Below are 15,678 nucleotides of genomic sequence, written 5' to 3' on the forward strand. Positions count from 1 at the left end.
GATAGGATCCGAATTTATTCAAACACAAACAAAAATAAAAACACACAGACGCTCCAAGTAAAGCACATAAGATGTGACGGAATAAAAATATAGTTTCACATGATAGGATCCCCAAGCTTAGATGCTTGAGTCTTCTTGAAATATGCAGGGATGAACCACGGGGGCATCCCCAAGCTTAGACTCTTCACTCTTCTTGATCACATTATATCATCCTCCTCTCTTGATCCTTGAAAACTTCTTTCACACCAAACTCAAAACAATCTCATTAGAGGGTTAGTGCATAATCAAAAATTCACATGTTCAGCAAGGACACAATCATTCCCAACACTTCTGGACATTACCCAAGGTTACTGAAGTTTAATGGAGCAAAGAAACCTGCTCAAACACAGTAAAAGAGGCAATGCGAAATAAAAGGCAGAATCTATCAAAACAGAACAGTCCGTAAAGACGAATTTTTTCGAGGCACTTAACTTGCTCAGATGAAAAAGCTCAAATTGAATGAAAGTTGCGTACATATCTGAGGATTACTCATGAATGTTTGCAGATTTTTTAGACTCTCCTACAGAGAGATCAACTCAAATTCGTGACAGCTAAAAGTCTGTTTCTACGCAGAAATCCAAATCTAGTGTCAACTTTACTATCAAAGACTTTACTTGGCACAACAATGCAATAAAATAAAGATAAGGAGAGATTGCTACAGTAGTAACAACTTCCAAGACACAACAAAACAGCAAAGTCTAGAATAATAAAGGTATTGCAGTGTGGTGCTTGAAGCTGTGGCAGATTATGACCTGTGAATTTGACATTCTTTCTTTGGCATGACGGGATCACACAATGACATCAACGTGTTGCCGCAGTCTCCGGTGTTCAGCAGACTAGTGGAAGGGCATGCTCCACCATGCAACTATGAGATCAATGGCCACCAATATACCAAAGGCTATTATCTAGCTGATGGTATATATCCAAAATGGGCCACTTTTGTCAAACCAATCTCGAATCCATCACGACTGAAGAATTCTCACTTTGCTACGCGACAGGAGGCTTGCAGGAAGGATGTCAAGCGGGCATTTGGTGTGCTTCAAGCTCAATTTGCAATTGTCCGGTACCCTGCTCTAAGCTGGTCTCATGACCAAATGTGGGAGGTGAGGCAGACTTGTGTGATCATGCATAACATGATCATCGAGGATGACCGCAAGAATCATGCCAGGAGACATGTTGGTCCCTATAAGTGTCAGGGCCCTCTTGCGGAGGTTGATCATGAGTTGCCTGCAGATTTTGCTAATTTTCTCACCATGCATGCAGAGATCCGTGACAACAATGTTCATGATCAACTTCAAGCTGATCTCGTTGAGCATTTGCGGAGGATCAAAGGATTATGAACAAATGCCGCGGCACCTTGATCTAGCCCTATTTATTATATTTGTTTAGTTGTTTTATTGTTTGTTGTATTTTAATTTGAAAACAATCTCCGCAAACATATTTATTTGTATGCTATATTTGATAAATGGTTGTGTTTTCAAAAAGCCTTAAAAAAGTTTGGGGGCGGCGTTTGGGGGACGCGGCTGGGAAGCGACGTCCCCGAAACGCGGCACGAACAAAACACGTCCCCCGAACGGTTTGTATGCTATATTTGATAAATGGTTGTGTTTTCAAAAAGTCTTCAAAAAGTTTGGGGGCGGCGTTTGGGAGACGCGGCTGGAGAGCGACGTCCTCAAAACGCGGCACGAACAAAACACGTCCCCCAAACGGTTTGTATGCTATATTTGATAAATGGTTGTGTTTTCAAAAAAGCCTTAAAAAAGTTTGGGGCCGGCGTTTGGGGGACGCGGTTGGGGAGCGACCTCCCCGAACGCGGCACGAACAAAACACGTCCCCCAAACGCTCAATCCGGCGCCATTTGGGGGGCGGTTTGGGGGACGTGACTGGAGATGCTGTTAAACACGACAAATTAGGGGGTGAGAACTTAAATTCACTCATATAAAAGTTTTTCCGTTTTTCTATGGTTTTTATTCATTGTTTTTTTTAGCATTGCATGCGCCATGACATTTGATTTTAGCCCCCCTAGCTGTGCATTTATCTGAACGTTCCATATTTCCATCTACCACTTCCGTCTATAAATGATATCTTATTTTTTAAAATTTAAATGTAATTATATAGTGTATAGATACATCCAAATTAGACAAATCTTAGACATTCTTTTATGTACAGAGGGAGGAAAAAACCTTGAATCTGGTTTTAATCATATTAAGCACATTGCCCTTTTTATTAGATGGAACCGGGAAGCGTCATCAACGACAATCATATTCAGCGGCATCTTCTTCATTTGTTCCATTTCTTGTCGTTCTCCATATATCCTTGAATATCGATGACCACCTTACACTTTGTCTAGGATACCCTTCATAAAAAGGGGGCTCAAAGTTTTTTAATGGTGTATTCTGGACGAATGTTCACTAGATGGAATAATTGGTGTCACAAGTACAAAACTAGTGGGTAAAAGTGAAATTCACTCTTATATTTATGTTGTTTTCCTATGCCAAGAATACTAGTAATGGGTCCACCTGTCTGGCGGAACTGAACTACAACCCCATGAAAACCATCATATCTTAGGGAACAAGCAAACGAGAAAGAAAATAAGTTCAATCTCTTCTTTAGAAGTTTGCACCGCGTAGTGGTCTTGGCTTCTATCTATCTCGGGGAAGGAGCCAGCCCTATTCAGGACAAGGAGTGAACCCGCCAGCCCCATAGCAAAAGCTAGGAGGTACACTAGAGGTCCATATTTAACAGCTACATAATCAATCAACACCACCGAGTAGATAATTCATGACAAAGAAATGCAGGTTCTCAGCTGCTTCAACATCGAAACAAGTAATCCAAATGTGTGTAAGGTTTGCATCGGGCAACAGATAAATACGGCACCCAGCGGATGGGCATAGCACCAGAAGAGCAAGATTCAGTTTTCTTTCTACATCACCACAGGCAGCTTCAGGAGCTGCATTCACTATTGTCGGCTCCAAGCCTCCAATACAGATTGTCCAGGTCAAACGACGGTATTGCCCTCGGTTTCAGAGCTCCAACGCTGCTGTATAAGACCCCACAGAGGCACGAACAGTACTGGCGCAGAGAGTATCACCGCAGACACTGATTCGGAAGAAGCGCGCCGGAGATGGAGAAGAAGGGAGCTGCCGCCGCCCTGTGCGTGCTCCTCCTCGTGATGCTGTCCGGGCAGCTGCAGCAGCAGGTGGCCGCCATGTCCTTCTGCGACTGCTACCAGCAGTGCCACCCGTGGTGCAGCCACAACACTCCATGGTGGCTCTGCAACGTCGGCTGCGCCGGCAGCTGCAGCGACAGGCACGACACCCTCGCCGCCTGCACCATGGTCTGCAGCACGGACATAGTCTGCGGAAACGGGGCGGTGCCCGCCGGTAAGACGGCGGACCGCCTTACATGCGTTTCATATCTTTGCTCTGTCTATGTATGAAGAATAATCATTTGTTCTGACGATGATCTTTTGCTTGCATTTCCCATTCTTTTGCAGATGCAAGTGGTGTTGAGGATTGTGTACGTGAGTGCAACAAGAGGTGGGGCTGACGCCAAGCAATCTCAAATTAAAGAGTCGAAGGGCTGGTGGATCATGTTCATGGGATCTCATATGATGTTGAACTGATGTGGTTGTTGCACCAATAAATAAAATGTCTTCCCCTTTGAGGAGGTCTGCGAATTCAAAGTGAATGCAGTTATTATCATGCTTATGTTGATTTACACTACCCTGTCCAAGTGACAATTATTCCATAAGAATTGAAACAATATATCAAACTAATTCAAAGCCTTCTCGAAAACAAGATATTTCAGCACACATTCAGAATAAGGAAGGAATAAAACCTTAAAATCCACGAATTCGGCGAATTGTATAGGGATTCCGTTTAGTGGCACTATGCTCAAACCCCTATAGTGCCTCTATTTAGAACCTTTTAGAACCATATAAAAATCACCAGGAACGAAGCCCGCAAAACGGAACCCAAAGAGAAATTTGACGTAGAATCCCCCCTGATCAGATACAGCATGGAGCAACAATCAAAAGGAAACAGTGTAAATACGAACAGAATGCAATGGAAATATCACACTCAAAGTACTAATAAATGGAAATAGGTCGACATGTCTTCATGCCAGTTGGCCAATTGACTACATAATTCACATAACAGACGGAATTGGGCAAAATAAGCGATTAATTCCTACAAGTCCACACCACAGCTCACTCGGTGGTCGGTGCATCTTGTCTCGATCCCAGTAAACAAGCCACTTCTGCATCTCAGCCACCGGAACGTGACTCTAGATACCTGTAGGGCAATCATGGTATCAGAAAAAAACAATTTTCATTCATGGATAAACCATTAAAATTATATCTGACGACTTTGTGCGACTCAAACACTAAACATTAGCTTCACCACTGTGGAAAACTCCAAAGTTGAATCATCTTGGCATTATTAGATAAATCAAACATTAGAAACAAGGAATAATAGGTAATTTATAGTGTAGTGGCGCACCTTCAACTTCTATTTTAAAAGTTTTAGGAATAATAGGTAACCTAATATGATTGGACACTGGATGTCCGCTTGGGCGACTTTACAGGCAAAGGGAGCAAGCCGAAGTGCGATCAGTTGGGGAGCCAAATTGTTCGTGCACTTGTCAAGTGAGATCTTCCAGGCGAACTGTGGGTGGAGGCCGACGGCAAGAAGACTGCTGAACTGACAACGATGGAAATGCGCTGTGTGGAGATGGGAGCTGGAAGGCAACAAATAAAAAAGATGGAAATAACTATGTCTGTTCCTCTAGTAGCTTTGCTGATCTGAAGCGACCTGGGAGAACAAAAGTCTGTAGGGACCTAATAAAGGCTAGAAGACCAGTGGACAGACAAGGGGTTCATGGAGTAGGAAATCAGAAACATCTGGTTTCTAGCTCATAGGCATTCATTTTATAAATGCACCAGCAGCTAGCTAGTCGCCAATGGATGAATTTAATCAAATTCATGCAGTAGAAACCTCAAGAAAAGGATCACACGTCATCTTATTAACAATTAGACTTCCTTCAATCTAAAATAGATTTCGTTTTTAAGCTCTGCGCAACAGAACAACACTTTGAACACTACTTTAATCTGGTAGTAAGAAGCTACAATTCATGATGCAAGGAGTATTTATCATGACATCTGGATCAAGTATGTTCAATATGAAGTGTTAAACATCTAAGCAATCAGCTAAGCAAAGGGTTGCAGAGAAAATCTTAGAGCCCTCTCTTGCAATTTAGTACCTGAGGGATGGCAGTAAAAATGAAAGAAAACACATGTTTCTTGTAAGAACAGTTCAGATACCTCAACGTACATTCATAAGATAAGCTTGCCTGCTCAACCATTACATTAGCATGTGTTGATCAGCTCCATCATGTCCACCACCAATGCTTGTTTCTGCAATCATAAGAAGTCAAATAACCAATAGCATTAGGATGGAATGATAAATAGATACAAGGAGGCATCAACAAGATATTTCGATAATTTGGAAAAATTAACTCAGTTCTGATACAGCATTGGGATTACATGAACCAAACCACAGAAACAATAAAATTTAAACAATAGTACTAAAAAGTTATATATTGATCAATATCGTGAAAATGAAGGACATGTACAGTAGAAAACTAGGACTATTAGCTGATCAAATATGGGCGAATTATCCAGAACTAATAAATTTGTTCAATGCCATATCAAAAACTATTATATATGCTAACACCAACAAGTCCTAGTAAACAAAGTTATCCTGGCATCCTGGCTATAGAAATTCAGATTATATTTAACTACATTTAACCTGAGAAATGTAATGAATTCAATTGATTAGTTTTCCCTGGTATAACAAATGGACTTAGCACTCGCGACATGACTCTTCTACAGGTGGTAAAATGAACTATTATTCGTAGATTCTGTAACCACAACGCTGAAAGTGGTGGGATAAAAGGATAAAGTACACTGTATACAAGCAAACTAGCTACCAGTATCAAATGTGAATCCAGATTATAACTAACAAACAAGATGCTACCACACAAGTATCAAACAGCAGGTCAAATTTGCTATATGTTCAAGACTTCATCAAGCAGCAAAAGGAACAAGCGATGCAACAGTACTTGAAACTGCTAGCTTAACACTAAAGTATGAGAACGGAATTCCATCAACCAATTATCGAATCAACGTGGTTCCATAATAACGGTTTGAAGACATGAGACACTTTCCTAACATTGGTGCCATATTTATAAAAAATCAACGTGGTTCCGTAATATAATCAATGGTTTGAAAACCAATTACCTGCAGCATAGACACTTTCTAATGGATAACAGGTAACACTGTTGTTGTTTTCGAGAAGTTTCTTGAACTGCAATGAGTGAAGCTGGACCATGAAGATACCAGCAGCAGTCCGCAAGAAAGCCACATTATTTTCCTCAGCATACCCTATCATCTGCATGTACCTTGTCTCTCTCTTTGAATCCAGAGTAAGTAGCCTGTCCAGCTCAATAGTTCTTCCCAACACCCATGAAGAAACACCAACAGCATCAGTATTCCTCTTCCATAATTGGGCGGTGCATTCTGACAAAGAGATTAAACCCAGCCCGCCACCCTCCGCTCGCATAGCCATCAAGTATTTGTCTTTGGCAAACATATCCGCTGGCACCTGTATCACAGCTAGGCTCCGCCTACACAAATCCACCTTGAGAATAACACTTGAACTCAGCCAGTAAAGGGAATCCTCGACCAGCACAGCGGGCATGCCTTGATACTCCACGGCGTCCCGTGGAACCGGTGTTTCGATGAGATTACCCCATAATCTAGTCTCCGATGAGTAAATGCAGACGATGGCTCGCGGATTCCTTTTTTGTTTGTAGCCTACCAACACCACCTGGAAGTGCTCTGCAGCAGCACGAAGCACGGCCCCGTCAAACGGGGTTTGGTGCACGTCAAACCCTAGGGGAGTGGCAATGCGGTTTGTTCGCCGGTGACAGGATCCCACACCAGGATCTGGTCCCTCGACGAGTGGAAGATTAGTACAAGGCCATGTCGGCACCCGAGGAGTGTGCTGTTGTCGCCGTCGCCAATCGGAGAGGAGAAGCGGCCATGTGGGACACGATTTGGGCCCTCCATGGTAGGCTGGAAGTGGATGCCATCGATAGCTTCACGGAAGTAACCGAGAACGGGAGGGTTGCGGCGGTGTTCCAGCGCTGTCATCTCGCCGGCAGGAGCGGTCATGCTCATAGGGGAGGCCGCGGAGTCTAGGGCATCAGGTCCACCACCAATGCTTGTTTCTGCAATCATAAGAATTCAAACAATCAATAACATTACAATGGAATGCTAATAGATACGAGGAGGCATCAACGAGATATTTTGATAATTTGGGAAAAAAATTCAGTTCGAATACAACATTAGGAATAGATAAAGCAGACAACACAACGTATAAAATTTAAAGAACCCAAAACAGAATATCCTATTAATATCGTGAAAATGAAACACATGTACAATTGCACACACAAGACTGTTAAGGGATCAGAATAGACAAGTTATCCAGAATTAATAAGCTTGTTCCATGCCATATGCAAACAATAAAATATGCTCATACCAACAAGCTAGTAACCAAAGTTTAGATTAGCTTTGAACAAATTTAGCCAGAGAGGTGAAATGAACTAAGTTTGTTACATTTCCCTTGTACGAATGGACTTGCCACTCGCAGCAGGACTCTCCTACAAGTGGTCAAATGAACAATTATTCATAAATTCAAAACAATGTTTTCACTGTTGATTTAAGATTATTAGCACGATAGGATTGATAACACTATCCAATGAACAAACATAACTAGATTTAAGAGTTCAAATATACCTATTTGAGCTACCCATTTGCCATTTAAGTTGTTTCAAGCTAGTTTTTCATGCAGTTGCCCTGAACATGAAAATAATAAACATGACAGCTATGCACTAACACTGCCAGTATACAGCTCCTGAATATGCCAACAGGCAGACAACAGTGAAATTCAGTTCAAATATTAAACCAATCTTAGTGTTTGTTGTTTTATTGAATATACATGCATATAATAAACTGATAAAGACATTTTGCTAGCTCTGACTTGAACCAGTTCAGTGATAATAACAATACGTGATAATGTTAAACAAGCATCGCTACATTTGTTGACTTACCAGATACAATATAACGTTGACCCGTTGATATAATAAAAAGCATAAAGGATACATTAGCAAACTAACTACCAGCATCAATGTGAATCCAGATCATAACTATCAAATAATTTGCTACCACACAAGCATCAGAACAGAAATGCTACAGAACAAATTGCACACCAAAAGGAACAAGTGATACAACCCTATTTAAAATTCTTAGCTTAACACTGAAGGATAAGAACATCATTCCATCAACCAATTATCGAAAATCAACATGGTTTTGTTGTAACCACAGTTTGAAGACAAGCTATTACCTGCAGCATAGACACTTTCTATTGGATAACAGACAACACTGTTGTTGTTTTCGAGAAGTTTCTTGAACTGCAATGTCTCAAGCTGGACCATGAAGATACCGGCAACTGTCCGCAAGAAAGCCACATTATTTTCCTCAGCATACCCTATCATCTGTATGGACCTCGTCTCCCTGTTCGAATCCAGAGAAAGTAGCCTTCCCAGCTCAATAGTTCTTCCCAACACCCACGAAGAAACACCATTGGCATCTGCATTCCTCTTCCATAATTGGGCGGTGTATTCTGACAAAGAGAATAAACCCAGCCCGCCACCCTCTGCTCGCATCAAGTATTTATCCTTGGCGAACATATCTGCTGGCACCTGTATCACAGCTAGGCTCTGCCCACACAAATTCACCTTGAGAATTACACTTGAACACAGCCAGTAAAGTGAATCCTCGACCATCACAGCAGGCATGGCTTGGTACCGCACTGCATCGCGTGGAACCCGTGTTTCGATGAGATTGCTCCATTCGCCGGTCTCCGACGAGTAAATGCAGACTGTCGCTCGTGGATTCCTTTTCTTCTTGTAGCCTACCAATACCACCTGAAAGTGGCCTCCAGCAGCACGAAGCACCGCCCCGTCGAACGGGGTTTGGTGCACGTCAAACCCCGGGGGAGTGGCGATGCGGCGCTGGTCGCCAGTGACAGGGTCCCAGACGAGGAACTGGTCCCTTGATGAATGGAAGATTAGTACGAGGCCATGGCGGCATCCAAGGAGTGTGCCGCTGTCGCCGTTACCGATGGGAGAGGAGAAGCGACCATGCGGGACATGATTAGGGGCCTCCATGGTAGATTGGAAGCAGATGCCGTCAACAGCTTCACGGAAGAAACCGAGGACCGGAGGGTTATGGCGGTATTCCAGCGCTGTCATCTTGCCAGCCTGAGCGCTCATGGGGGAGGCGGTGGAGTCTAGGGCATCATGTCCACCACCAGTGCTTGTTTCTGCAATCATAAGAATTGAAACAAATAACATTACAGCGGAATGCTAAATATAAACAATACAAGGAGGCATCAACGAGATATTTTGAAAAAAAAGAAGAACTCAGTTCTGATACAACATTGCGACTAGATAAACCAAACGACACAGCCTATAAAATTTAAAGAATATAACCACAACAGTATGTACTACTAATATCGTGAAAATGAAGCACATGCATGGTTACAAACTCGGACTGTTAGCTGACCAGACAAGTTATCTAGTAGAATTAATAAGCTTGCTCCACTCCTTATCGAAGACAGTATTCTAATATGCTCATACCAACAACTCCTAGTAACCAAAGTGATTCTGGCTATAAAAATTCAGATTATCTTTGAACAAATTTAACCAGAGAGATGAATGAACTAAATTTATTAGTTATCCCTGGTGCAAATGGACTTGATTATCTGCCCTTTCGGTTGGTTCAAGCTAGTGTTTATGCAGTTGCCCTCAACATAAGAACAAACTGCACCGCAGCTATGCACTAACAGTATCAGTTGTACAGTTCTTGAATATGTCAACAAGCGGGCAACAAGTAAAATATAGTTCAACTAGTAAACAAATCTTGTTGTCATCGTTTTAGTGAATAGATTTTCATATGACACACTGATGATGACAGTTTGCTAGCTCTGACTTAAACCATATAGTTCAGCGATTAATAACAATATGTGATAATGCAAAAATAGAATCACTACATTTGTTGACAAACAGATACAATATAAGATGAAACATTGACATAATGAAAAGCATATAAAGGATACACTAGCAAACTAGGAACCGGTATGAATGTGAATCCAGATCATAGTCATCAAATAATATGCTACCACACAAGCATTGGAACAGAAGCACTACAGAGCAAATATGCTAGCAATAGAAGCAAATTGTTAGCTTAATTCCGAAGGATGAGAAGGGCATTCCATCAACCAATTATCGAAAATCAACGTGTTTCATTCATTGTAACCACAGTTTGAAGACAAGCTATTACCTGCAGCATAGACACTTTCTAATGGATAACAGACTACACAGTTGTTGTTCTCGAGAAGTTTCTTGAACTGCAATGTCTCAAGCTGGACCATGAAGATACCGGCAACTGTCCGCAAGAAAGCCACATTATTTTCCTCGGCGTACCCTATCATCTGAATGCACCTTGTCTCGCTCTTCGAATCCAGAGAAAGTAGCCTGCCCAGCTCAATAGTTCTTCCCAACACCCACGAAGAAACACCACCAGCATCGGTATTCCTCTTCTTCCATAACTGGGCGGTGTATTCTGACAAAGAGAATAAACCCAGCCCACCACCCTCTGCTCGCATCAAGTATTTGTCCTTGGCGGACATATCCACTGGCACCTGTATCACAGCTAGGTTCTGCTCACGCAAATCCACCTTGAGAATTACACTTGAACACAGCCAGTAAAGGGAATCCCCAACCAGCACAGCGGGCATGCCTTGATACCCCGCGGCGTCGCGTGGAATAGGTGTTTCGATAAGATTACTCCATACGCCAGTCTCCGACGAGAAAAAGCACACAATCGCTTGTGGATTCTTTTTTTGCTTGTACCCTACCAATACCACCCTAAAGTGATCTCCAGCAGCACGAAGCACCGCCCCGTCAAAGGGGGTTTGGTGCACGTCAAACCTTGGGGGGGCTGCAGCACGGTGCTGGTCACCAGTGACGGGGTCCCACACGAGGATCTGGTCCCTCGATGAATGGAAGATTAGTACAAGACCATGGCGGCATCCCAGTAGTGTCCCGCTGTCGCCGTTGCTGATGGGAGAGGAGAAGCGGCCGTGCGGGACGCGATTAGGGGCCTCCATGGTAGGTTGGAAGTTGATGCCATCAAGAGTTTCGCGGAAGAAACCGAGGACCGGAGGGTTATGGCGGTATTCCAGCGCTGTCATCTCACCGGCCTGAGCGCTCATGGGGGAGGCGGTGGATTCTAGGGCATCATGTCCACCACCAGTGCTTGTTTCTGCAATCATAAGAATTGAAACAAATAACATTACAATGAAATGCTAAATATAAACAATACAAGGAGGCATCAACGAGATATCTTGATATTTTGCAAAAAAAAAGCTCAGTTCTGATACAACATTGCGACTAGATAAACCAAACAACACAGCCTATAAAATTTAAAGAATATAACCACAACAGTATGTACTATTAATATCGTGAAAATTAAGCACATGCATGGTTGCAAACTCGGGGCTATTAGCTGATCAGTCAAGTTATCTAGAATTAATAAGCTTTGTTCCACTCCTTATCGAAGACAGTAAAATATGCTCATACCAACAACTCCTAGTAACCAGAGTGATCCTAACTATAAAAATTTAGACTATCTTTGAAATAATTTAGCCAGAGAGATTAATGAACTAATTTTATTAGTTATCCCTGGTGCAAATGGACTGACCTATCTGCCATTTCGGGTGGTTCGAGCTAGTGTTTCATGCAGTTGTCCTCAACATAAGAACAAACTGCACTATGCACTAACAGTATCAGTTGTACAGTTCTTGAATATGTTAACAAGTGGGCAACAAGTAAAATATAGTTCAACTAGTAAACCAATCTTTTTGTCATCGTTTTATTGAATATATAATAATATACTGATGATGACAGTTTGCTAGCTCGGACTTGAACCATATAGATCAGCGATAATAACAATATGTGATAATTCAAAAAGAGAATCACTACTTTTGTTGACAAACAGATGCAATATAAGAATGAAACATTGACATAATGAAAAGCATATAAAGGATACACTAGCAAACTAGGAACCGGTATGAATGTCAATCCAGATCATAGTCATGAAAAACATGCTACCACACAAGCATCGGAACAGAAACATTACAGAGCAAATACGCTAGCGATAGAAGCAAATTGTTAGCTTAACTCCGAAGGATGAGAATGGCATTCCATCAACCAATTATCGAAAAACAACATGTTTCGTTGTAACCAACAGTTTGATGACAAGCTATTACCTGCAGCATATACACTTTCTAATGGGTAACAGACAACACAGTTGTTGTTTTCGGGAAGTTTCTTGAACTGCAATGTCTCAAGCTGGACCATGAAGATACCGGCAACTGTCCGCAAGAAAGCCACATTATTTTCCTCAGCGTACCCTATCATCTGTATGTAACTTGTCTCCCTCTTTGAATCCAGAGAAAGTAGCCTGCCCAGCTCAATAGTTCTTCCCAACACCCACGAAGAAACACCATCGGCATGTGCATTCCTCTTCCATAATTGGGCGGTGTATTCTGACAAAGAGAATAAACCCAGCCCACCATCCTCTGCTCGCATCAAGTATTTGTCACCGGCGAACATATCCGCTGGCACCTGTATCACAGCTAGGCTCTTCCTGCACAAATCCACCTTGAGAATTACACTTGAACACAGCCAGTAAAGGGAATCCTCGACCAGCACAGCGGGCATGGCTTGGTACCGCACGGCATTGCGTGGAACCGTTGTTGAGAGGAGATTACTCCATACGCCGGTCTCCGACGAGTAAATGCAGACGACCGCTCGTGGATTCCTTTTCTTGTAGCCTACCAGTACCACCTGAAAGTGGCCTCCAGCAGCACGAAGCACCGCCCCGTCAAACGGGGTTTGCTGCACGTCAAACCCCGCGGGAGTGGCGATGCGGCGCTGGTGGCCGGTGACGGGGTCCCAGACCAGGACCTGGTCCCTCGATGAATCGAAGATTAGTACAAGACCATGGCGGCATCCCAGTAGTGTGCCGCTGTCGCCGTCACCGATGGGAGAGGAGAAGCGGCCGTGCGGGACGCAATTAGGGGCCTCCATGGTAGGTTGGAAGTTGATGCCGTCAAGAGCTTCGCGGAAGAAACCGAGGACCGGAGGGTTATGGCGGTATTCCAGCGCCGTCATCTCACCGGCCTGAGCGCTCATGGGGGAGGCGGTGGAGTCTAGGGCATCATGTCCACCACCAGTGCTTGTTTCTGCAATCATAAGAATTGAAACAAATAACATTACAATGGAATGCTAAATATAGACAATACAAGGAGGCATCAACGAGATATTTTGATTAACTCAGTTCTGATACAACATTGCGACTAGATAAACCAAACGACACAGCCTATAAAATTTAAAGAATATAACCACAACAGTATGTACTATTAATATCGTGAAAATGAAGCACATGCATGGTTACAAACTCGGACTGTTAGCTGACCAGTCAAGTTATCTAGTAGAATTAATAAGCTTGTTCCACTCTTCACCGAAGACAGTAAAATATGCTCATACCAACAACTCCAAGTAACCAAAGTGATCCTGACTATAAAAATTTAGATTTCCTTTGAATTTTTTTAGCCAGAGAGATGAATGAACTAAATTTATTAGTTGTCCCTGGTGCAAATGGACTTACCTATCTGCCATTTCGGGTGGTTCAAGCTAGTGTTTATGCAGTTGTCCTCAACATAAGAACAAACTGCACCGCAGCTATGCACTAACAGTATCAGTTGTACAGTTCTTGAATATGTCAACAAGCGGGCAACAAGTGAAATATAGTTCAACTAGTAAATCAATCTTGTTGTCATCGTTTTATTGACTAGATATTCATATAATACACTGATGATGACAGGTTGCTACCTCTGGCTTGAACCATATAGTTCAGCTATAATAACAATATGTGATAATGTGAAAAGAGAATCACTAGATTTGTTGACAAACCAGATACAATATAAGAATGAAATGTTGACATAATGAAAAGCATATAAAGGATACACTAGCAAACTAGGAACCAGTACGAACGTGAATCCAGACTGTAATCATGAAAAAATATGCTTCCACACAAGCATTGGAACAGAAACACTACAGAGCAAATGAGCTAGCAATAGAAGCAAGTGCTAAATTGTTAGCTTAACTCCAAAGGATGAGAAGGACATTCCATCAACCAATTATCAAAATCAATGTGTTTTGCTGTAACCACAGTCTGAAGACAAGCTTTTACCTGCAGCATAGACACTTTCTAATGGATAACAGACAACACAGTTGTTGTTCTCGAGAAGTTTCTTGAACTCCAATGTCTCAAGCTGGACCATGAAGATACCGGCAACTGTCCGCAAGAAAGCCACACCATTTTCCTCGGCGTACCCTATCATCTGAATGTAGCTTGTCTCCCTCTTTGAATCCAGAGAAAGTAGCCTGCCCAGCTCAACAGTTCTTCCCAACACCCACGAAGAAACACCATCGGCATTGGCGTTCATCTTCCATAATCGGGCGGTGTATCCTGACAAAGAGAACAAACCCAGCCCGCCACCCTCTGCTCGCATCAAGTATTTCTCCTCGGCGAACATATCCGCCGGCACCTGTATCACAGCTAGGCTCTGCACACGCAAATCCACCTTAAGAATTACACTCGAACACAGCCAGTAAAGGGAATCCTCGACCAGCACAGCGGGCATGGCTTGATACCCAGCGGCGTCGCGTGGAACCGGTGTTGAGAGGAGATTACTCCATACGCCGGTCTCCGACGAGTAAATGCAGACGGCCGCTCGTGGGTTCCTTTTCTGCTTGTAGCCTACCAGCACCACCTGGAAGTGGCCTCCGGCGGCACGGAGCACCGCCCCGTCGAAGGGGGTTTCTTGCACGTCGAACCCCGTGGGAGTGGCGACGCGGTGCTGGTCGCCGGTGACGGGGTCCCAGACTAGGACCTGGTCGTCCTTCGACGAGTGGAAGATCAGCACGAGGCCGTGGCGGCATCCGAGGAGCGTGCCGCGGTCGCCGTCGCCGGTGGGGGAGGGGAAGCGGCCCTGCGGGACGCGATTGGGGGCATCCGTGGTGGGCTGGAAGTGGATGCCGTCAAGAGCTTCGCCTTCGCGGAAGTAGCCGAGGACGGGAGGGTTGCGGCGGTGTTCCAGCGCCGCCATCTCGCCGGCGGCCGGCCTGGGCGCTCGTGCTCAAGGGTGTGGCGGCGGAGTGTAGGGCGCGGCAGCCAGGCCAGGATGGGGAAAAATCACGCCGCCAGTGCGAGTCTGACTGAAGCCCCAAACTCCTCTGTTTTAGGGGAGGGCCCCCGAAGTCCTTTTCTAAGGTATATTTAGCCATGGAATTTTAGCAACTCTCCATGTAAACGTTGGGTCTGCATTGATGATGGGAATCAATTGAAAAGTTGCAACAATTTCTTTGTTTTTATTAAGATTA

The 15,678-nt window shown here is 43.6% G+C and overlaps 2 protein-coding genes and 1 long non-coding RNA gene across 3 annotated transcripts; 1 reads left to right on the forward strand and 2 right to left on the reverse strand.

Moving 5' to 3' along the window:
- The first annotated feature begins 3,163 nt into the window (after positions 1-3,163).
- Positions 3,164-3,588, forward strand: LOC124689382. The gene is made up of 2 exons (XM_047222925.1): positions 3,164-3,422; positions 3,536-3,588. The coding sequence occupies exons 1-2, from the start codon at positions 3,164-3,166 to the stop codon at positions 3,586-3,588; spliced, it is 312 nt and encodes a 103-aa protein (XP_047078881.1).
- A 618-nt stretch (positions 3,589-4,206) lies between these two features.
- LOC124686108 lies at positions 4,207-6,624 on the reverse strand. The gene is made up of 3 exons (XR_006997722.1): positions 6,341-6,624; positions 5,373-5,455; positions 4,207-4,334 (listed from the first exon to the last, which is right to left on the reverse strand). It is a non-coding gene; the product is annotated as an uncharacterized LOC124686108 (long non-coding RNA).
- A 370-nt stretch (positions 6,625-6,994) lies between these two features.
- Positions 6,995-15,404, reverse strand: LOC124689383. Its single transcript, XM_047222926.1, has 5 exons — positions 14,486-15,404; positions 12,498-13,475; positions 10,508-11,491; positions 8,508-9,488; positions 6,995-7,332 (listed from the first exon to the last, which is right to left on the reverse strand). Exons 1-5 carry the CDS (start codon positions 15,402-15,404, stop codon positions 6,995-6,997), a joined length of 4,200 nt encoding a protein of 1,399 aa, XP_047078882.1.
- Positions 15,405-15,678: the final 274 nt, after the last annotated feature.

The sequence above is a fragment of the Lolium rigidum genome, chromosome 2, assembly GCF_022539505.1.
Source record: "Lolium rigidum isolate FL_2022 chromosome 2, APGP_CSIRO_Lrig_0.1, whole genome shotgun sequence".
In the NCBI taxonomy this organism is placed as follows: domain Eukaryota; kingdom Viridiplantae; phylum Streptophyta; class Magnoliopsida; order Poales; family Poaceae; genus Lolium; species Lolium rigidum.